The 23,471-nt window shown below is 41.0% G+C and overlaps 2 protein-coding genes across 7 annotated transcripts in view; both read left to right on the top strand.

The window, feature by feature from the left end:
• LOC135112825 (ADP-sugar pyrophosphatase-like) overlaps positions 1-4,654 on the top strand; it is a 98,720-nt gene extending 94,066 nt beyond the window's left edge. For 4 of the 6 annotated variants that reach the window (XM_064027675.1, XM_064027674.1, XM_064027679.1 and 1 more), the window contains 2 exons: positions 3,637-3,748; positions 4,457-4,654. In XM_064027675.1, the coding sequence (XP_063883745.1) occupies positions 3,637-3,748; positions 4,457-4,545 (201 nt within the window). In that variant the 3' untranslated portion in view covers positions 4,546-4,654. Of the gene's footprint in view, positions 980-3,636; positions 3,749-4,456 lie in introns of those variants that run through there. The other 2 variants (XR_010274573.1, XM_064027677.1) reach the window with 1 other exon arrangement.
• Positions 4,655-15,216: 10,562 nt separating this feature from the next.
• LOC135112827 (uncharacterized) lies at positions 15,217-22,633 on the top strand. Its single transcript, XM_064027683.1, has 2 exons — positions 15,217-16,088; positions 19,683-22,633. Exon 2 carries the CDS (start codon positions 21,623-21,625, stop codon positions 22,424-22,426), a length of 804 nt encoding a protein of 267 aa, XP_063883753.1. The 5' UTR covers positions 15,217-16,088; positions 19,683-21,622; the 3' UTR covers positions 22,427-22,633.
• The last annotated feature ends 838 nt before the right edge of the window (positions 22,634-23,471 follow it).

A 23,471-nucleotide genomic window follows, 5' to 3' on the forward strand; every position in this document is an offset into this window, starting at 1 on the left:
CTGAGGATTGCTAATAAATGAGAATGATTGAAAATGCATGGAAGAAGCATAAATGTAAAGATGAAAAGGATTAGGAGACAGGAAAAGAAAATACTTATTTCTTAGTACTTCCTCTTATTTCTCAGTACTTCCTCTTTCCCTTTAATTCTTCTCTCACTCCTCACCCTTGTTGCTTATGTATATTTTTTTTCTACTTTCTCCCTGTCCTCCCATCCTCTTCCTTCACCCTTCCTCAATTTCCTTGCCCCATGTACTCTCCTTCCCCAGTTATGTCCATTCCTACCCTTTTTCCTTTTCCACCACTTTCCTCTTGTCTCAAGCTTCCCTTCCTGTCACCTTCCCTCCCCCTTATCTGTTAGAGAGAGAGAGAGAGAGAGAGAGAGAGAATTTTATTATTAGTAACAATATTTGTGCTTAGTGTACTAATGCTTCAACTCACACCTATAGGCATAGACTTACAGGTCTTGGCATCTGTACTATAGCCGCATTAGATGCAGGGTAATTAGTAGATACTTTTCAAGAAAATATGCTGTCAAGTATGATAAATACTTTATTTATTGTATATAATGGTACTCTCAATGGTTATCATTGAAACACTTTCCAACACTATTCCTTCTACATATTTTCAATCTTATTTGAATAGCCATTCTCATTTGATCATGTAAAATTACTGCCCATTGTGGGAAGGTGGCTGAATCCAGAGTCTAGACCAGGGGTCGGCAACCTTTTGAACATAGTGTGCCAGTTTATAATTCATGCCACTTTTTTACTACCTTGCGTGCCAAATGTTATTTTTTCAGCCCTATATGTAGCCTACGAAAATGAAAATCATAATTATACACTATGACTGAGTATGTAGTGACCATTGTAATTAAAGTAAAATGTATTTTTCTCCATATACATAACATAAATGTGACATTTTTTGTAGCATTTATTATTCTTAGTAACTAAAAATATACTTCTTTATTTTAAAATTGTACTCACATTATTAATGCGATCCTTGCCCTTGCTTCCCTTTGGCCAAAGTTGAAATTTCAGGTGAATATCTGGACACCTTGAGCTTTACACAACCCTCAGAATGATCCGTTGTAAGGTTGCTGCGATGGGGATTGAGGATGTGCTTCATGTGTGAAAATATCTGCTCGCACTGATATGTAGATCCAAATGCTGATAGCAATGCAAAAGCTACTTTCTTCATGCAACTGAATTTATCAGGCAGTGATGTCCAGGAACTTAATATGGAGGCTGCATGATCAGTCGTACTAGTTTCCAATATTTCTCGAAGATCCTTAAATTTAGCTGACCACAATGATGATGCCTGAAAGTCAATTAACTGCATTTGCAACTCCTCAGTTTCCATCCACTCAAAAAGAGATGCGTCCAACTCACTGTATCTAAACGTGTCTGGTCTGATTAAAAAGGAAAACACTGGGCCGATGTTTTGGAAATCTTTAAATCTGATTGAGAACTCAGATTTCAATTCTTGCATGTACACCTGAAGATCAGTAGTGTTGATAGGATGAGTTGCAGATAAGTTTTTCAAGTTTTTGAAGTAACGGAAAGAACCATTTTTAATATCTGATGAGTAAACTGCAAGCTTTGCAACAAATGCCTTCCAAGTATCATACAAGTCCATCACTGTTTTTCCTGCACCTTGCAAGAGAAGACTGAGGTCATTTAGATGTTTGGTGATGTCTGAGAGAAACATAAGTTTCACAATCCAGTCTCTGTCCTCCAGCTCAGGGTAGCCTTGGCCTTTTTCTGTTAAGAAAAGCTTGACTTCATCAAAGCATTCCACAAATCTCTCCAATACCTTCCCACAGCTTAGCCACCTAACACTGCTGTGCAAGGGTATATCTTTGTAAGCACTGTCCACCTCTTCAAGGAAAGCTTGAAACTGCCTGTGCGTAAGAGAAGAGTGTGCAACAACAAAATTCACTACTTTTGTTACAGTAGCCATCACCTTGTTGAGATCAGAGTTCGAGATTTTGGCACATAAATTTTCTTGATGAATTATGCAGTGCAATTTCAAAATGGGGTGTCCAATTTTATCCTCAACAAGCTTGGTAAAACCCTTGTTTTTTCCTACCATAGCAGGGGCACCATCTGTTGTAACTGCAAAAATCTTTCTTATGTCAACCCCTCTCTCCTCAAAATGGTCAGTGAATGTCTTCAGTATGTCCTCCCCCTTGGTAGTGCCATACATAGGTTGAAGACAGCACAGCTCCTCGTGTATCTCTGTGTCACTGTACCTGGCAAAAACAGCCAGGCGGGGAATGTCATTTATATCCACGCTTTCATCCAGGGCCACACTGAACACAGGTGTAGTTGTTAAAGCAACAGTTTGTTGCTCACCTACATTAGCAGCCATTTCAGAAATACGTCTCTCCACGGTCCTAGCTGAGGCAGGAATATCTTTTATCCTTGAGATGATCATGTGTTTGTTTGATATGCCATCAAAAAGCACCTCAGAGCACTCTAGGAAAGCTGCTTTTATGAAATCTCCATCAGTAAAAGGCTTTCCATGCTTGGCAATACACAGAGCTAGTTTGTAACTGGCCTCAGTTGCATTGATTTTGCTAGCACTCAGATTCTTAAACACATTACTTTGTTTCTCATAGCGGGATACTGCTTTCTTAATCGCTTCAGTCTTGTCTGCACTGTCCTTGAAAGTCTTCTCGTGTTTTGTTTCAAAGTGTCTTTTAACACTAGATGTGCGGCACACGACATTTTCACAGCAGAGAGCACACACAGCACGATCATTCTGTTGAATAAATCCAAAGTCATTTGTCCATGATGACTGAAATGATCGGACATCAAGTTTGACTTTTTTCGCAGTAGCCATGGTGAGAGTAACTAGCAAGAGCGTCACTCAGGGCAGCTAAATAGTCACTGAAATAGCAGCGCTGCTTGACTGATGCGTCACCAGCGGCGGGGGCCAACGTGTCTCATACTCGTCTACATCTCGCTGTGCTCACGTACACCTCATCGCGGGTACAAAACATTTTCGTTTTAATTTAATCATTTTAATATATCAAAAGAAAGAATTATTTAGAATCATACGAAAATTTAAATCATAATTGTAAGGATGTACAATACACATTCTCTCTCTCTCTCTCTCTCTCTCTCTCTCTCTCTCTCTCTCTCTCTCTCTCTCTCTCTCATTATTTCGTTGCTTTACTTTTTTTTTTTTTGCTCCATATCACGTGGCGTGCCATAGGCAAGCACTCTGCGTGCCAAGTCTGGCACGCGTGCCATAGGTTGCCGACCCCTGGTCTAGACTGACAGAATGGTTCCTTGGTTTGGGAAGCAATGCAGCCATGCCTGGCTGCATCTTGCTCCTAGTGGTACATTCCTGGCTAAAACCAGTTGCAAATTGCCTTGCATAAACTCACCTTAAGGAAGAAAAACAGAGATATGTCCTAGTAGTTAATAAGAATATATAAATACTGTCAACAAAAAAATAAATAAGTAAATAAAATTGAATAAAAAAATAAAGTACAGTAGTCATATTGAAAAAAAAAAAAAAGATAGCTGAATCAGTTCAGAATAACAGTAGAAATATTAGTATGAGTATCACTAGATTCAGTGTGTTATGTTGGAAGTGGTTTTCTTGAATGTCCTAACCATCTCCAGGTAAAGTGCGAGGCAGAAGCTGAGTCACCCTTCCACCGTGTGTGTGGTGTGGATGGGGAGCACACAGAGGTCCTTCTTCTTCCCCTTCCCACCTTGCAGACTTCCCTAGCAGGTACAAAGTCTTAAGAGCAAATACTGGAAAATAGAGTGAATGGAGAAAGAAAAGATTTGGCCTTGAAAGGTTTAGGATGATTAGAGTGAGTATAAGTGAAGAGTGGTAAATGCTAAGTGTGTGGTGCACCTGGAAGCTTATTTAATGGACTGAAAATTTTATATAGGCTTGTATCAAGGTAAATAGAAAAATGGGTTAAAATTTTGTATAGCTACTACTGCTTCTATTTTCTTCTTCACTCATAAAAGAATGGCTGAAAACAAAATAATTAAAACTACATGTAAGTATACTAGCTGCCCTCAGATGGGTTCTTAAGGCATCTCAGCTAAGAGAATTATCTGAGATAAGACAAAGTACACACACACATTTCCCAAGACTAAATTAAAATCCATGCAATCCCTGATCTCTGGGACTGTTTGTAAGCCCACATAAGTTTTAATCTGTATGTGTGAATGACAGATGCAGAGAGAGATAATTTGACTGTGGGATGAAACACAACCTATATGTTTTAGCTGCAAAATATGTTTGCTAAGATTGTGTAGTACTTAACCTGAGAAATCTTTATAAACAGTGTTGAAGAAAAGTTAAAACAATGAATAGGAAGTAATTCTTAGCAAGCTGGCTTCATAAATAAGCTTGTGTACATCATAGAGGAGTAAGTTTGGATGGATTACAGCTCATTAGTAGCTTATGTTGATGTTGTTGCAGAGTTTGCAGCAAATGGCTTCTTGGTGGACTCGAGGGTGGAGGCACTGGCAATAGGCCTGAGTCTGTCTGTTGCCTCAGGAACAGAGTGACAGCAGAGGGATTCATTCACCTGGCATCTTGGAAGTTGAATTAGAGTAGGTGAGATTAGTTCCTGAAATATAAATTCATGTTCAAAGTTAAATAAATACTTTGAATGCATTTGTGGTAATTATTTGACCCTTCCACTCCCAGCTAACACATAATCACAGAAAGCATCACAATATAATAATAAGTAGAATGATAAGTTAGCTGTGGTGAGTTGTAACTGCTGATGTTCCAAACCAGCAACTGGTTGTGTTTTCATAGCTAAGGCAGCTTCCTTGCGATATCCAATGGGAGATGTCACCAACTCTAGTTGCAGTTGCCAGATTCACCAGATATAATATTTCACAGAAGAGTTGGACTACTGCATATCACATTTCTTTATATTCTATTAACGTATTAAGATTACATATATGCAGTGTGTCTTTTATATCATCTGTATTCCAGGGACAAAAATTATTTTGTTCCTCAATTGATAAAACTCTAGTCAGTATGATAATTTTGCTTCTAGGTAGTAGACTACAAGAAGCCATGAATATATAATGCCCCCTAAAAGAGTTTATTTTCATAATTTAGAAATCAGAGTCTGATACTGAGATTGTGTCTTGCCACCAAAACAGTAACAAACTGATCCAAAGCTTTGACAGTGAAGTAGCAAGAGGTTTAGCTTTCCATGAGAAGTTTGTAATGTCCAAGCTGTTTTGAATAAGTATGTATTATCTCCATAACTAATGCAGGTTCTCTCTTCCATCTCCTGCACATACTTGAGCCTGCTGTTTTCCCTAACAGCCTAAGCATTCCTAACATTTGCCTTCAAACGTTTATCCATTCATATAGTACATCCATCCTGCAGTCCTCTTGTGACGTGGGTATAATGCTCTTAGGTGTTTGTACAAACATACCCTAGCTATACACCATATTTCAGGTATTCCCTATTTTCCCACCACTTCATCTACATATTCATCAATAACTTTTTGCATTCATATCTGTCACAATCACCTGCCCTTCTCAAAATCTTTCTGGCATTCATTTATACCATTCCAAAAGTTTATCATTTCATCCTTCCCTTTACCTGTTTTTGAATTTACTGATATACACATAGGTACACACAACCACTCGTACATTTTAACCACACTACACACCAGTCATACTCTGTGACACAATACTATATTCTGTTGGACATCAGAGTTATGCACTCCTCCATACCTCTTCCTTTATATATAGCTATCATCCAAACCTGTCCCCACATTTCCCCTATACATTGCTGCATACAGGAAGTAACACAGGTTTCTGCAGATATTGCCAGAGGTGAAAGTACAGGTTATTCTAAGTAGAAAATGTTCTATGCACACATGCATCTTGAGGTGTTGTTTAGCTATGGCATGAAATTCAAGTGTGGTCTGGTGACAGATACAATGGCTGGGTCAAGTGAGTATCTGTGGCAAAGATCTGAAATTGTGAATAATTTAAGTCATTATTTCTGCGAGTTTTGGAGCTTTACAGCATCTCATGACAAGACGAGTGACAACAATGGACCAATACCAATTACCGATAAAACATTACAAAATGAAAGTATGGATGTAATAAATGACAAGTAAAATAATAGGTTGTGCAGTACCATGCACTACCTGGGCAGGGAGTGGGAAGCAGCAAGGCTAACAGCAAATCAGCTGACAGTTTCCCTCTGAGGCAATGATAATGAATACATTCAGGTTATATTACATAACTCAAAGTAATGTGGAATATGTGGAAAGGGTGTTTCTCCACCATGGTTACCTGCCTGGCCCAACTGTTTTATCTGTCACCTGGCCACACTTGAAATTCATGCCACGGCTAGACAACACCTAAAAATGCATATGTGCATAGAACATTTTCAACTTAGAATAACCTGTACTTTAACCTTAGTCAATATCCACAGAAACTTGTGTTACACCCTGTATATTTCTGCTAAGAAGAAAGGAAGTAATAAATACATTCACATATAAAGACAGTTTTATTATATTTCATCTACTTGTTCATCATCAATAAAATGCAATAAAATGGCATCCTTATATTTCATGAAATAACTGAAGAAACAATGAAACAACATTTATGTTCAATGTGGAAAGAATGGAGAGTGGGAGCAATTACAGAAAGTACAATGCACAAAGCTGTCATACATAGGGATAACTTGATAACTGCAAAGTAAAAAAAATGATGGGAGTCATCATTTGTTGGCAATGCTGCTACTGCTTATGGACAAAAACATGAGTCACTGGCAAGGAAGCTGTGAGAACCAAATGAGAAAGATTCATAAGGGTTTGAAGGTGCAGCCGAGGTCAGAAATAAGTTATGAGGCAGATGTGATGGTGTGTGCAGCAAAGGTCTGTAGTAAATGTGGTAGGTGTGCTTGTGGTACAGGTGAAGTTAGGAGTAATTGGTGTATTCAGATTTGGGTCAGTCCACAATACCTATTTTATATATTGCAAAAAACAGCAACAATAACCAAAATTCAATGCAAGAGTGGCCACAGCACTTGGCCTGATAAGATTTTGAAATTTTTAATCCTTTCAATGGCATGTTACACATGTACCCTCAATGAAGCAACCTCCCTTGTTTTCACTATTTCATTTTGACTTCTTGTACCATCTTTCCCCCTTGTCAATGGTGGCATATGTAATTTAGCATTATGCTGCAGCAGTAGATTTCTAATATTGAACCCTCTGTCCATCATTACTGCATCACCTGGCTTAGTTTTGTTTATGAGTTCTGCATCTGCTATATGCCTGTCAGAGGTATTACCTCCTTAAAGGTGTTAAATGAATGTAATAATTCTTGTTGGTGTTATGCCAACAAGAACTTTTGCAGTATTGTGGTGCTTATAGATTTAGGCAAGCTTTCCCTGACTTGTTAAGCTGAAGGCCATAATTTCTATTGGCATCAATTCTAATCAAGACAAGGTTCGGGTTTTCATCAGTGCTACTTGGAATTTTGATATTGCCAACTCACTATGAGTATTATCTGTAACTGACCAGGCTGCTACGCCATACACCTTTGAGTACGCGTCACAGATGTTATTTTGGTTTAAATGGACTTATTTGGGGAAAGAGACCTCAATTCCTACAATACAATCCTCCTGTATTTTTCTCATTCAGATGAATAATTTTCTGGGAGGATGGTATTCCAACTAATTTTCCTTTTTCTTGTTATTGGGCTTATTATACCTAAGGAATATTTGTATTAGTAAGGATCTTTTAGTCAGATTTTTGTTCAGGATACTGAGGCTGATGACTTATTCTATCACCTTTTACATCCCACACCATACCCAGTAAGTTTTGCCTCATGGGTAACTCTGATTCAAGTTGTTCCTTTAAATGATTTTGTAGGATTTTTTAGTTGCTATTCCAACTCTGCAGAGGCATGTTAATGGCTAAACAATCCTTTATTGCATTTTCATATATAGTTACTGCTCTGTTACTTCCTCTTACTTCCTCTGTGTCTACTAATATTTGTAAGTTGTCCATGTAAAATGCATGACCTATTTTAGGACAACCAGCTTTGTTGAAATGATGATGTAAGGTTGAGCCTAGTCAAACTCTTTCAGCTCTGTCTGTCAACATCTACCTTTCCTTCTTGCTGGAAGTTTGCCTACATTCAACCTGTTCCTAAAAAGGGTTGACCGTTCTAGTCCCTCAAACTACCATCCTATTGATTCAATTTCCTGCCTATCTAAAGTTTTTGAATCTATCCTCAACAGGAAGATTCTTAAACATCTATCACTTCACAACCTTTTATCTGATCGCCAGTATGGGTTCTGTCAAGGCCGCTCTACTGGTGATCTAGCTTTCCTTACTGAGTCTTGGTCATCCTCTTTTAGAGATTTTGGTGAAACTTTTGCTGTTGCCTTGGACATATCAAAAGCTTTTGATAGAGTCTGGCACAAAGCTTTGATTTCCAAACTACCATCCTACGGTTTCTATCCTTCTCTCTGTAACTTCATCTCAAGTTTCCTTTCTGACCGTTCTATTGCTACTGTGGGAGACAGTCACTGTTCTTCTCCTAAATCTATTAACAGTGGTGTTCCTCAGGGTTCTGTCCTGTCACTCACTCTCTTCTTATTATTCATTAATGATCTAAACCAAACTTCTTGTCCTATCCACTCCTACGCTGATGATACCACCCTGCACTTTTCCACGTCTTTTCATAGATGTCCAACCCTTCAGGAGGTAAACATTTCACGCAGGGAAGCCACAGAATGCTTGACTTCTGATCTTTCTAAAATTTCTGATTGGGGCAGGGCAGGGCAAATGCCTCAAAAACTCAATTCCTCCATCTATCAACTCGACACAACCTTCCAGACAATTATCCCCTCTTCTGCAATGACACTCAACTGTCCCCTTCTTCTACACTGAACATCCTCAGTCTGTACTTTACCTATGATCTGAACTGGAAACTTCACATCTCATCTCTAGCTAAAACAGCTTCTATGAAGTTAGGCGTTCTGAGACGTCTCCACCAGTTTTTCTCACCCCCCCAGCTGCTAACTTGTACAAGTGCCTTATCTGTCCATGTATGGAGTATGCTTCACATGTGGGGGGGGGGGGTTCTACTCATACTGCTCTTCTAGACAGGGTGGAATCAAAAGCTTTTCGTCTCATCAACTCTTCTCCTCTAACTGACCGTCTTCAGCCTCTCTCTCACCGCCGCAATGTTGCATATCTAGCTGTCTTCTACTGCTGTTTTCATGCTAACTGCTCTTCTGATCTTGCTAACTGCATGCCTCCCCTCCTCCCGTGGCCTCCCTGCACAAGACTGTCTTCTTTCTCTCACCCCTATTCTGTCCACCTCTCTAACACAAGAGTTAACCAGTATTTTCAATCATTCATCCCTTTCTCTGGTAAACTCTGGAACTCCCTGCCTGCTTCTGTATTTCCACCTTCCTATGACTTTAATTCCTTCAAGAGGGAGGTTTCAAGACACTTATTCATCAATTTTTGACCACTGCTTTGACCCTTTTATGGGACTGGCATTTCAGTGGGCATATTTTTTTTATTGGATTTTTGTTGCTCTTGGCCAGTGTCCTTCCTACATAAAAAAAAAAAAAAATGGACTTGAACATGAGCCAAAGAGGACAGACTTAAACCAGTACACATCCAAAGGACTATTATCATCACTCAGATCTCTTGACCATAAGAAATTTGTGAAGTCACTGTTCTTCCTTTAAACCTATCCTTAGGAATGTTTTGATATGTCGATTACCAAGGTGTATGGTTTCAATTTCACCAACACGTCAAGTAAATTCTCAGTTAGGTTGGGTCTCATATACAAACAGTCATTTAAACTGCTTGCTCCCTTAGCTGCCTGGGGACTACAATTGAGGATTACCCTTATTGGTGCAGTGACAGTCTTTCTTTATCACATGATGGGGGAAGTAATGGTCAGCATTATGATTTACTGGTTCCTTCACTCTTTCTATAAATTTACTTGTGGTTTGATTTATCATGATACTGTCAAATTGTTCTAACATGAATTTATTTTTCCTTAATTTAGTCCACAAGTTGATTATTTTTTTTATTATTATCTATTTATTTTATTTTATTTTATTTATTTATTTTTTTATGTAGGAAGGACACTGGCCAAGGGCAACAAAAATCCAATAAAAAAAACTCACTGAGATGCCAGTCTCAGAAAAGGGTCCAAAGCAGTAATAAAAAATTGAAGGATAAGTGTCTTTAAACCTCCCTCTTGAGGGAATTCAAGTCATAGGAAGGTGGAAATACAGAAGCAAGTAGGGACTTCCAGAGTTTCCCAGAGAAAGTGATGAATGATAGAGAATACTGGTTAACTCTTGCATTAGAGAGGTGGACAGAATATAGATGAAAGAAAGAAGAAAGTTTTGTGCAGCGAGGCCACAGGAGGGGAGGCATGCAGTTAGCAAGATCAGAAAAGCAGTTAATTGACCCTTGACATTAGTATAATTTGTTGGTAGGGATGCTGAATTTATTTTTAAAGGTAATCTGGCACAATATTGGCTGTCTTTATATTCTATTGTCATGTTGAAATAATCCTGGGTCATTTGCTCTTGCATTTGGAGCCTTAGGATTTATTTCTATACTATCTAAATCCCATAGCCTGTGGATAGGTTCATTCCTTTCCTCTATGATGTCAGGTAGTTCACTAGAGATAATTTGAGCCCCAATACAGGCCATTGGTAGAGACTAGATTGGTGTCACAAAGGCAGGGTCTACTATGTGAGTTGGTAGTACATCCTTAGCACGTAACAGTGGTCCTATCATAAGATTACTGCCAACTGTTGTCAGCATTTGAACGCTACATTTTCTTAAGGTTTTCCAAATAAATTTCCCTTAGTAATCTGATCCTATTATTAGTTGAATCAGACCCACCTTGTCTGATGTTTCTTATGGTCTGCTAATTTTATAGCCTTCGGTCTTAAGAAGTCAATGGTTCCCTTAAAACCTTTGATAGTTAAATTGATGTTCATGTCTGGATTCACCACCACTGTTATCTTTGCTTGAAATATACCTAATTGTATGATGGGTCTTACTATGTCATGAGTTTGGGTATTATTACTGGTTAGGAATCCTGAGATCTTCAATTGAGCTTGTCCTGTAATTGGGAGATTTAAAGCTGCCACGATTTTCTTACTTATGAAACATTTTTGTGCTCCTGTGTTGAACAGAAGCTTGACCTTCACCATTCATCTTTGATTAGTAATTTCTGCTTGTAATATAGGAACTGCTGCAGGAGAAATAGGATAGTTATTATTGGTTTCATTATATGAGGGGGGTTAGTTTGGTATCGTACTCTATCATTTCACATAGGGCTATATGATGCACTCCTCTTACATACAGAGCACGTATGTAGTTTACTTTTAGTCTTCCATTTGATGTGTCTCACTTCAGCATCATGTGCAGCTTCCTAACACCACTAGTCTAGGGTTGCCATACGTCCGGATTTTCCCGGACATATCCGGAAATCAGATAACGAAATTGCGTCCGGGGGGATTTTTGAAAATCCCTCAAATGTCCGGAATTTCACCTTCCATCATTACTAACTGTTAAAAAATCACATTTATTAAATTTCCTTGGGTTGAAATGATGAGAGAAAGAGAGAGAGAGAGAGAGAGAAAGAGAGGGGTTCACCGAGTGGTAGCTGCTTTAGTTTGGTTTCGGTCAAGACTCGGACGTGTATGGGTCCTGTATGAAGTCGGTGCTCGCGGCCTTCCCAACGCCGCCTCACTTGACGTCTTTCACCAGCTCTGATAGGGGTCAGTTTGGATTACTGTTTGCGGCCTTGTGACCTCGTCATTACAACTATTACTTGTTCTTGTCAAGATGTCCAAACGAAAGTGTAAATTCACAGCAGAGATGCAGAACAAACTCCCGTGCTTCAAAAAACTAATTTACATGTTTTCCAGTATCATATCAGGACCATATTCAGGTGTTAGTGAAGGTGTCCGGAATTTTGATAGTTCATATATGGCAACCCTACACTAGTCTATTTATTCTCCTTTCTTAGCCATGGCAATTGCCATAGTGCATTGTGTCATGTGGTGCGGAGTGAAACGCACATTTCTTAATTATTGAAGTTCTAGGTCTTTCTACTGTCCTGCTATTACAGTTAGTATGGGATGGTACCTCTGGCTTCTTATTCACAGTGGTAGAAAAGGTATCATTTGTTTCAGTGACCCCATAACTTGGCTTAAGTTTATTGACTGGGCAGTAGTTGGTTTTGGATTCACCTTTCATTTTATAGGGTGGTGTCTTATTCACCCATTCATGGTAAGTTTTGTCATTAGTGTATCACGGTTTTTGTTATACCAAAGGGGGACTTTATATTCATACTCCCTGAAAATCTCTCGTGGGGCCCCACTCACCTTGTTTTGAGAAGCGCACGATACAGACTACTTCACTCAGATTGGTCAAAGAACTCACTGACATGTGAGTATTGCGCAATAATGAGGTTAATATGGAGATAACCTTAGTCTCTTGTCCCTAGGTTAAATACATATCAGATATAATTAAGTTTGTAGAATATCATGTAATATATATATATATATATATATATATATATATATATATATATATATATATATATATATATATATATATATATATATATATATATATATATATATATATATATATATATATAAGCATCCGGAAGCTTGCTAAAAAAAAAAAAAAAATGGTAGAAGAGTTGTTGCGACGAGGGGGGAGGGGAGGAGGAGTGACGTTGGTAGCACTGTGCAGCCGGTTAGTGAAGATAAGCGCTGGTTGGCAATGTTGCAAAAGCTGCTAGTGGAGGCAGCTTGAAGAAACCGGAAGTGGCATGGAATGTGATTGTTCGGGAGAGCAGCAGCATGCTGGCCAATCACGGGAGACCGACATTATATAAGTAGCTATGGCGGTCCCCATAAGAGAGAGAGCGCCCATTTCCTGTCTGCTGGTGGTGAGTAGGAACCAATAACTTAATTACGATTAGCAGATAAGCACAAGTCTAGGCAGAAGGCTGAAACGAAGGGACCACGACTAGCCAGTGCACCTCACCTGTCTTAGCACGTACCCACCGTCACTGCAGTACCCTTTCCTGCAGACTCAGTGCCTCTCACTGTTCACAATAGCGGACTCCCTGGGGACACAACTTCCTTCCAGCCACCTGATCACTGGGGGCAAGTCTGGATCTTCATGCTGACCCCTTTTCCATTTGTCATCCACCTCTGCTGTGTTGTGAGCCACTTCACCTCCGGCTCACAGTGAGAGCAATGGACATACCCCAGTGCACGGGGGCGAGGACTAAGGCTGTCAGCGTTCTTCTGCATGCGGCTAGGGTGGTGCTCCATTACGTAGTTGTATTGTTCAAGCTTTCTAGTCCATCTGGTCAGCTGCCCTTCAGGCTCCCTCAATGGTTTCAACCATCGGAGGATAGTGGGATCTGTACGGATGGTGAAGTGTGAGCTGTACAGGTAATAATGGGAGTAAGCAAGCCCTTTCATTACAGCAGCCAATTCCTTGTATGTAACACAATACTTTTTCTCAGGCTTACTGAACTTTGCGCTGTAGTATGCCAGTACTCGGACTTAGGACAGGACAGCTCACATGCCCTCCTGGCCCACGTTGGTGCCAAGGATATATGGAAGTTCGGGGGCAGCACCGGTGCCTGCATCAACGCTGTGAAAGCTTGTTGGCCATCTTCATCCCACAAATACTGCACTCCCTTCCAAGTAAAATTGTGAAGAGGGGGTAGTAACAGTGGCAAATCACAGGCACAAAACGCCTGTAGTATGTGCACAAGCCCAGGAAATTCCGCAGCTCTGAGACAGTTTTGGGTACCAGCCAGCCCTCCACTGCTGTTTCTTTGAGTAGGTCCGTCTTTACCGATCACGTATCCAAGGAACGTCACTTCAGTGTTGAACAGCGTGCACTTTTTCGGGTTAAGCTTCAGACCAGCAATCTTCAAACCACGGAACACTTTGGTCAGCCGTACCAGCTCCTCCTGGAAGGCGTTTCCAAACACTAACACGTCGTCGAGATACACTACTACTGCATGCCTTCCAACACATGCTCCATTTGCCGCTCAAAAAAGCCAGAGGCATTGCACAACCCAAAAGGCTTAACAATGAAGCGCCATCTCGACCCGGTGATATCCTGATGATGTCCAGGTTTGAGAACCACTGAATTCCACTGAGCGCATCTAAAGTCATAAATTATGGGGAGCGGATAAGCATTGGTGACGGTGACGGTGTTCAGGGCCCGATAATCTTCATAAAATCTCTTTCTCCTGCCTTTCTTCATCACCAGCGCCAGAGGCGAGCACCATGAATTATTTGAGTGCTCTATCACTCCTACCGCCTCAATTTCTTGAACTGCCCAATGTATTTCTTCCCGTTTCGCTGGAGAAACTCAACGAGGTGCCTGCTTAATGGGAGAACTGTTACAAGAATAAATGTGATGCTGAACCAGCAAAGTGTACTCCAAGTCCATATCTCTGCTGCTAAAACACATCAACATACTGGGTGAGCAACTTGCTCACTTTATCCCTCTCGACATCCATCAACTATGTAGTGCTCCTCTGCACCAAATCCTTCAGATACTCAGGCAGGGCCTCTTTCTGCCGGTCAGATTCCTCCTTTGCCCCATTTTGTCTATCCAGTTCATGTTGTGTCAAGGCAGCGGTGCCTGTGGCGGTGAGTGGGGTAGGAACAGGTGGTGGAAACAGCAGTGCACTCTAACTTGTTTCCCGCTGTCACTGGTTCGCCTCGTGGGGTTTGCCATGATGTAGCTGTATATGACTTATGACTTTTGGGGTCCTCTACCATTCCCACTGGAGTGTGTCCTCCCGAGATTCAGGGGCACCTCATGACTCCTCACTGACATCCTTCCACTGTAGAGGTCCACACATGCCTCCACACAGTTCAGATAGTCCAGCCCCAACAGGCATGAAGTTGAAGTTGAAGTTGGATAGAAAAGTGTGGGTGAAAAAAAAAAAAAAAAAAAAAAAAAAAAAAAAAAATATATATATATATATATATATATATATATATATATATATATATATATATATATATATATATATATATATATATATATATATATATATATATATATATATATATATATATATATATATATATATATATATATATATATATATTGATGAGAGAAAGAAGGTGGGAAGAGAAGTGTGAAGGAAAGTAGGAGATATTTATTTACTTTTTTGTTATTACCAGTGACTCAGAGCACGCAGCCTGAAGGAGAGGGGAAACCGCGGCTGTCAACAGATTGAATATATGATTTATGATTTAATGTGTATATATTGGAGTAAGTGGCTGTTGGTTTGCGGCAATTATTGAGCTAGGGAACCGATTGTGATTGAAGTCAATATTTCTTTCGTTTATTAAGCTGTTGTATATATCTTCATTATTGTTTTTTTTTATTTTTTTTTATTGTTTCCCATATGTTTTGTGCCTTATAGTGTATGAATATGTTAATAGGAGTGACCTTATATTTCAAATGCAATTGTTCAATGTTTGATATCCTATCGTTGTCACTCAAATTAATAAATCGCAGGGCTCTATTTAAAACTCTTTGCAATTTTAGTTTCCGACTATTTGTAGTAGCGTTTATTGATATAGGTGGATATTCTAGGATGGCTATCAATAGCGTTTTTATAAGTGTTGTTTTAATGTGGGAAGTTTAATTTTTAAACCTGTATAGTTTACTTAAAGCTGCTGTTCCTCTATGTATTCTCTCTGTTATGTGCGTTGTAATTCCCCTCCGGTGTATTTTAAATCCCAGTAGTTTTCCATCATTGTTTGGCTCTATAATTTTGTTATTTATTGTAAGCTTTTCTGATTTAATTTGTGCTATTGAGATAATTTTAAATTTTTCTTCACTAGTTTTAATTTTCCACATTTTTTCATAACTATTAATTCTGTTTATTTCTCTTTCAGCTTTGTATTTTATCATGAGTTTTGATTTACTGTTTGTGATTATGACCTGTGTTACATCCTCTGCATACATGGTGTCGAGGCAAGATGGTCCAGCTGCAGGTAAGTCATTAGTGTATAATGTATATAATGTAGGTGATAGCACACTGCCTTGTTGTACTCCGCTCAATAAATTTGTACAGCTGCTGCTTTTATTGCCCATATAAATGGTGGCTATTCTGTTATCTAAAAAGGTACAAAGTATTTTTTATAGAGATGATGGTAGATTGATTTGTAATATTTTATACTTTAGGCCCTCGTGCCACACCTTGTCAAAGGCTTTAGTGACATCTCTTAGTATTAGTGTGACTTGTTTATTGTTCAGTGCGTTGGATATGGTTTCATAAGTTGTGGTATTTTTTCTAGAGATGACGGTAGATTGATTTGTAATATTTTATACTTTAGGCCCTCGTGCCACACCTTGTCAAAGGCTTTAGTGACATCTCTTAGTATTAGCGTGACTTGTTGTTTATTGTTCAGTGCGTTGGATATGGTTTCAGAAGTTGTGGCTATTGCTGTATTTGTACCTTTTTGTGGGCGGAAACCATGCTGCCTGTCTTTCAAAACATTATTTTCGATAAGGAATGCGTTCAATCTTCCTTGAATGATTTTCTCAAATAATTTGCCTGTCACTTCTAAAAGTGAGATAGGTCTGTAGTTGATGGGATTTTTATTTGATTTATTTTCTTTTGGAATGAATTTTATTATTATTATTATTATTATTATTATTATTATTTTTTTTTTTATTTTTTTTAGTATATTAGGGAAGTATCCTGCAGCAAAAGAGGTATTGTATATATTTGTTAACATTTCGATGGCATTGTCTGGACATTTTTTTAATACAGTTTTATTTATTTTCGAGTGTCCCGGTGCTTTGTTTCTTGTTTGTCTTACACGCTTTCTTACATCGTCAGATGTTATTAGTCTTGTATAGAAATTGTTGTTGTTTAACATATTTAAGTTTACTGTTGGTGATGGTGTTGTTTGGTATTGGTTCATTTGTAAGTAATTGTTAACATATACAGTGTTTTCCCTATCAAAGGCTGCTTCTTCTAAGGGGGTTATTCTAAAAATTTCCTCCCAAGTTCTTTTCATAATATCACATTTTCTGCATCTGAATAATATTTTCTTCCATTATTGTCTTCCAGATATGTAATTAGTTTGTTGATTTTATTCCAGAATGTCTTTGTGTCCTTGCATGAATTATTATTATTTTTTTATTTAATCTTCCCATTTTTTTTGTTGTACTCTTCTTTACATCTTTCTCTTATTTCCTGCCTTATTTGTGTGTATCTTCTATAATTACGTCCAGCCATATCTTTGTGCATCCGTTTTGAGTGTCTGGTATTCTTCTTGTAGGTTTTTTTTTTTTATCTGGGGAGTGATTTTTAGCTCATATTTATTTCACCTTTGCTCTTAGGAATACTTTCCTCCATTGCATTTTTAACGGTATTAAGCCAGTTTTGAGCCTCGGCCTCTATTTGTCTTGTAGTAGAACCTTGTAGGCTTTTAAACGTTATTTTGTTGGTTAGTGATTCTTTAAAGTGATCCCAGTTAGCTTTTTTAAAGTTATATGTCTCCTCTTGTTTCTTTAATATTGATGTTGTGGGAATTTTAAAAATTATTGGAATGTGGTCTGAACTAGTAACATTGCCTGGTTCACTATAGGTATTTAGGAAGTGATGTTTGTTTGCTAAAATTTTGTCTGGGTTGGTGGCTGCACCCTGTCGTATAAATGTTGGGTAATGTGGACCAAGGTGTATCAAGTTTCCAGTGTTAATTAATTGAACTAGGGTTCGTCCCGCTGTGTTGGTATTACTGTTCCCAAACTGAGTGTGTGATGCATTAAAATCTCCTAATATGTATGTTGGAATATTGTTGTTCATTAAGTTGTATATATCTGGATATGGGAGATATGGTCTTCTGGGTGGCAGATACATGGTGGTTATTATTATTGGTCCTAATGTAGTATCTATTTCTACTGCTAGTACATCTGTGAGAAAATCATCATAAAATTTGTGTTGTATTGTATTTTTTATTGCTATTGCACTTCTATCATTTGCCTCTTGAGTGGTGTTAATTTTGTATATTATATTTCCTGGTAATTTTAATGACTCATTGCTTTTAAGTCCATGGCTGTTCAAGAGTGCTATATCAGGTTTGACATCAAGTATATTAAACATTATTGACAGCTTATTAGTTTTCAAGTGCATTACATTGTGGTGTAGTATGGTTATTGAGTGTATACTGTTATTTATTATTCCTTGTTTTCCTAATGCGTGGGTCTCGCACCTCTATAGGTGATCTTTCTACAACTAGCCCTGGTCTTATCTTTCTAAATTGTCCTTTATCAGCTGTCCTCCAACATCCTTTCAGTATTATTCTTCCGCTTCTTATCATGTCTAATACTTGTCTGTCACTTGATTCCTTTGATGTAAATGTAAATTTGTATTTCCCCGATTCAATTCCTTCTAGAAGATCTGTTGTTGTGGAGTTGCCTTTTAGTCAGCCTCTGTCTTCGCTGAAATATAGCTCTAGGCCAATGTTTTTTGCTTCAAAGTTTAGAAGCAATTCTTGTTCAAGTTCTTCTAGGGACTCATTAATTGTTGTCTCATTAATTTTGTCACTTGTGTTTGGCTGGTGAACTCTGGCTACAGTGGAGTTTTTTTCTATGATTTTGCTTGAATCTGGGGATTCAGGGAACTTTATTTCTGGAAGGCCATTTAATTTTAAAATTGTATTAAGAACTTCTTGGTATGTTCCTGGTTTTTCAGTATTTTTGTAGAGTGCGTGTAGGATACAAGTTTGTATTTTTAGCTTCTCTTCTTTGTTTATTTCTGGTATGGTATGTTGTGCGTGTAGGGGACAGTGATCTGATTGTTGGTGCTTGTGATACTTGAGTATGTTGTTGACGTCTTCTCTCTCTCAGCTTTTCTTTTGTTCTTCAATATTTCTTTTCTTTTTGGGCATTTCATTGCAAGGGTACTGTGGTTCCCATCATAATTTATGCATTTCTTTTGAGTTTCTTGGCACTGTTGCCAAATATGATCCTGCTTTCCACACTCTGAACAAATTTTATATTCTTTCTCTTTGTTACATTCCCTGATATTGTTTTTCTAAAGCATAGCAGCGCATGCAGGTGACAGGAATGTATGTTTCAATATGAATATCTCTAGTTGGTATACTTAGGTTGAATGCCAGGATGCCGTGTTCTGTACATTTTTTTGCAGTTGTCTGGGTGAAAGTTATCTTTATTGTATTTGAGTTCGGAAACATTATGACTGACTCCATACACTCATCCCCCATCCATTCATTTTTCTTAATGATTTCCTCAGCAATGTCTTGTTCATTGTGATCATAAATCAATTAATCTACTCGTGTAACTATTATACTTTTTTTTTTTTGCTCTCAGTTGTGGTGGCAGTATGGGGGTAAATCCATTTTCCTCTAGCTTTCATTTTATCTCTTTGGTGAAGAGTTTCTCAGCATGTTCCTCGCTAACAGGCAGTATGACGTAGCCTTCAGTTGCATTGAAGACTTTGGTGGTATGGATATGATTGGAGCATAGTATTTTCAAAAGTTTTCTTTTCTTTTCTCTGCTATTTGTACTTTTATTTTTTATTCTAACTCGTGCCATTTTTCCTTCATCCCCGTTAGGTGGTCTTGGTCGCGTCGGTGTGTTGGCAGTGTAGAGTGCAGAGATTACGTCAACGCAAACCTGGTGGACTTCTGTGTGATGATCTTAGTCAGGACTATACAGTGGTAGTGTTGAGTATGAAGACTACTTTGAACAGTCTTGTGATCTTTGAGTGGTGAGCTGGTGGGTCACTGAAGTAGTCTTCGCTGTGGTCAGATCGTGGTAGTGGTGATATAAGTTTCTACTGGTCGTGATTACCTGCCTACAGAACCCGCTACTAAATCCTCTCCCCCCCTGAAGGGGGTCGTAAGAGGCCCAAGTCCGCCCCCGTAAGGGGTCTTAGCCTATTCCTACAAGTTGCCTCTGAGCAGCAGGTACACGTAAAAGAGGTGGTGTAGAAGACCACCTCAGAGAAACAAAAACAATGCAGTCACCTGGACCCACCAACTAGGACCGAAGGCAGAGCGATCAGTGCCTGGCTTAATGGTATCGCAGGTTGTCCCCGAAGGACGAAAAGGAAAAATTAGTAAAAGGCAAAGAGGGAGGTCAACCCTACTCTTCCCACCTCCACAGCCACACGAGCCACCGTAGTCCCTGAGGGTCACTCTCAGAGACGTCCTGGACTACAAGCAAGGTGGCTTGGAAGAGGGGCGAAGAAAGGGACAAGAATGGGTAAGGGAGGAAGGGGACAGCACTTGGGCGAGCTCTCACCGGACAGGGAGTGTAGCGGGATACAAGTCACCGCTCCTAGCACTCCGTTTTCTGTTAATTTTTCACCCTTCCGTTTTCACTCTCTCTACTGCACACGCTCTTGTCTTTCATCTCTTTTTCATCACTTTATACATTTCTCTTACTTGTCACATTCTGTGCACGCTCTTTTACATATGTATTACACATCTTCTCAATACATCTTACTACTCCTTTCTTCACACAGACATACACACACACATACACTCTCTTTTTCCATAATTTTGTATGTGTCGTTTGTCATGTTCAGTAATTTGTATATATATGGTTCATATTTTTGTTGAATAAACAGAGAATACCCAGGCTAAATTTCCTTTGCCAGAGGTACACAGTTATGACGCTGGAGATGTTACCTTTCAAGGACTAAACACTGCTATGACCAAGTCGTAGTTGGGAGCCTAAACTTTTCGCTTGAGTAATTTACGGGCGGCCAAGTAGCACCTCACTTTCGCTACAATTGGTGACCCCGTTGTTCCGGAGTGAGCAGCCAAGTCCATCCCTGCTGCTATCCTCCGACCACCCGGCCAAGGCGACGAGGTCGGCTACGAGCGGATCTTCCGGCAGCTGCCCCTCCGCCGGTGTCGCCGCCTCCAGCAGCAGACCCCGGCCCCCGACGCAGCCTGGCCGCCTCACCGACGCAGCCCGGCCGCCACCCCGCCGGTGTCGCCACCTCCAGCAGCAGACCCCGGCCCCCGACGCAGCCTGGCCGCCACCCCGCCGTATGCCGCCCGTACTCCGCCGCCCGGCCGCCTTCACGGCGCCCCAACCCGCAGCACTCTCCAGCTGGCCCTCGCCACTGGCCAGCAGTCTCTCCCAGTCGCGGACGCTCCTCCACGTAACTTCTGCCGGCCCCTCCAGTTTCCTGCTGTTACCTGGAGCCCTCCCACTGGCCGCGTTCCGCCTCCATCTACAGCTCTTCATAGGGGATTACCTACGGTCCATCGCCCAGGATTAACACTGTCATCCGTGGATTACTTACAGTGCGGTGCCAAGGATAACGTACAGTTCGTTCAGTGGTGAGTGCAGTGCCAAGGATAACGTACAGTTCGTTCAGTGGTGAGTGAAGTGACATTGCCCCAACTCGGCATCTCTCACCGCTGTGGCACCCGGTCACACCGGCGCTTCACGCCTTCACTCCTCACCGCTGTGGCTCCCGGACTTTCCGGCGCCTGTAGTGTCCTTTACACAGTCACGTGGTGGTCCACTCAGCACAATGCCTGATGACGTCGACTCCGTAGCTTTCAGTGCTCCTCCGTTCATCAGGCAGGACCCTTCCACGTGGTTCTCCATCCTGGAATGTAACTTCAAGGCTTCCAAGATAACAGTGAGTCTAACCAAGTTCGTGAAGGCCTCTACAGTACTACCAGCTGACGTTCTTTCACAAGTTGCTGATGTCGTCAGTGCTGCCAACACTTCTGCTTCGCCCTATGAAGACCTCAAAGCTGCTGTTCTGCAACGCCTACAATCTACAGTGTCGAGGCGCCTCCAGGAGCTTCTGTCACAAGAAGAACTTGGTGGTGAAAAGCCCACAGACCTTCTTCGCCGCATGAAGAAGCTGCTTGGCGACAAGTACCCCTCCTTCGACAAGGAACTCTTCTTACAGCTGTTCTACCAACGCCTGCCTCCTGACACTCAACGCTGCCTCTTCACTGTCAAGAACAAGCTCTCAGTAGACGAGCTTGCCACTCTCGCCGATGAATTCAGGGCTACCCTTCCACAAGGTCAACCAGCTGCAGTAGCCTCCATCTCAGCAGAAGACAGTACCAAGCAACTTGCTGAGCTCGTCTCACAGCTTAGCCTTGAAGTGAGAGATCTTCGGAGAGAGGTCAGAGAACGCTCATACTCACGTTCGCGTTCTTCCTCCAGACACCACTTCCGGCGCCGCCAGCGTTCAAAGACTAAGACGCCGGAGACTTCTGGTTTCTGCTACTACCATGAAGAGTTCGGGAAAGACGCAAGAAATTGCAAGGCTCCCTGTACCTTCGCCAAGTCTTTAAACCCCAACAGCGAGCACTAGCGGCGCATAGTGTTCGCGACACCTTGTCTGCGCTACTGAAGTTGTATGACCCTCTCTCCCGGACCAAGTTCCTCATCGACTCTGGTGCAGACGTCAGTATTCTCCCTGCCCCTGGTGTAGACCGGACGTTGCATCCCCTCCTTCACCTTCACGCCGCCAATGGTACGGAGATTCCTGTGTACAAGCGACGCACCTTGCAACTTCACCTGAACCTCCGCCGTACCTTCGAGTGGACGTTCTACGTAGCAGCTGTCACGCAACCAATTCTAGGTGCTGACTTCCTCCAACACTTCGGTGTCCTAGTGGACATCAAGGGTCGGAAGCTGCTCGATCCTCTCACCTCAGTCACAACAAAGGGTCAGGTCACTCATGGTGATAGCACACAGATCTCCCTCGTCAAGGCAGACCACCAGTTCTCCTCCCTGCTGAAGTCCTTCCCTACGCTGACGCAGCCGTACTCAGCCAGCAAGCCGGTCACACACCACGTCTCGCACCACATCGAGACCAAGGGACCTCCTACCCACGCCAAGGCCCGCCGCCTAGCTCCAGAGCGCGCCAGACAAGCCAAGGCAGAGTTCGAGTCCCTCATTCAGCAAGGCATCATACGGCCCAGCTCCAGCAACTGGTCTTCCGCTCTCCACATCGTGCCTAAGAAAAATGGCGAACTACGACTATGTGGAGACTACCGCGCTCTCAACTCGCGCACCGTCGAGGACAGGTACCCAGTGCCCAACATCCAGGAGTTCTCTTCTCAGCTCTCCGGATGCACCTACTTCTCGAGGATCGACCTTGTGAAAGCCTTTCACCACATCCCCGTCCATCCAGCGGACATTCCGAAGACTGCTCTCATCACACCCTTTGGATTGTTCGAGTACGTCAGGATGCCCTTTGGTTTGAGGAATGCCGCTCAAACCTTCCAACGCTTCATTGACGAAGTCCTTCGAGGTCTCCCCTTCTGCTTCGCGTACATCGACGACCTCCTCATCGCCAGTCCTGACGCAGAGACGCACCAACAGCACCTCCAGCAAGTACTCACCCGTTTGCA

Source organism: Scylla paramamosain, chromosome 24, assembly GCF_035594125.1.
Source record: "Scylla paramamosain isolate STU-SP2022 chromosome 24, ASM3559412v1, whole genome shotgun sequence".
Classification (NCBI taxonomy): Eukaryota; Metazoa; Arthropoda; class Malacostraca; order Decapoda; family Portunidae; genus Scylla; species Scylla paramamosain.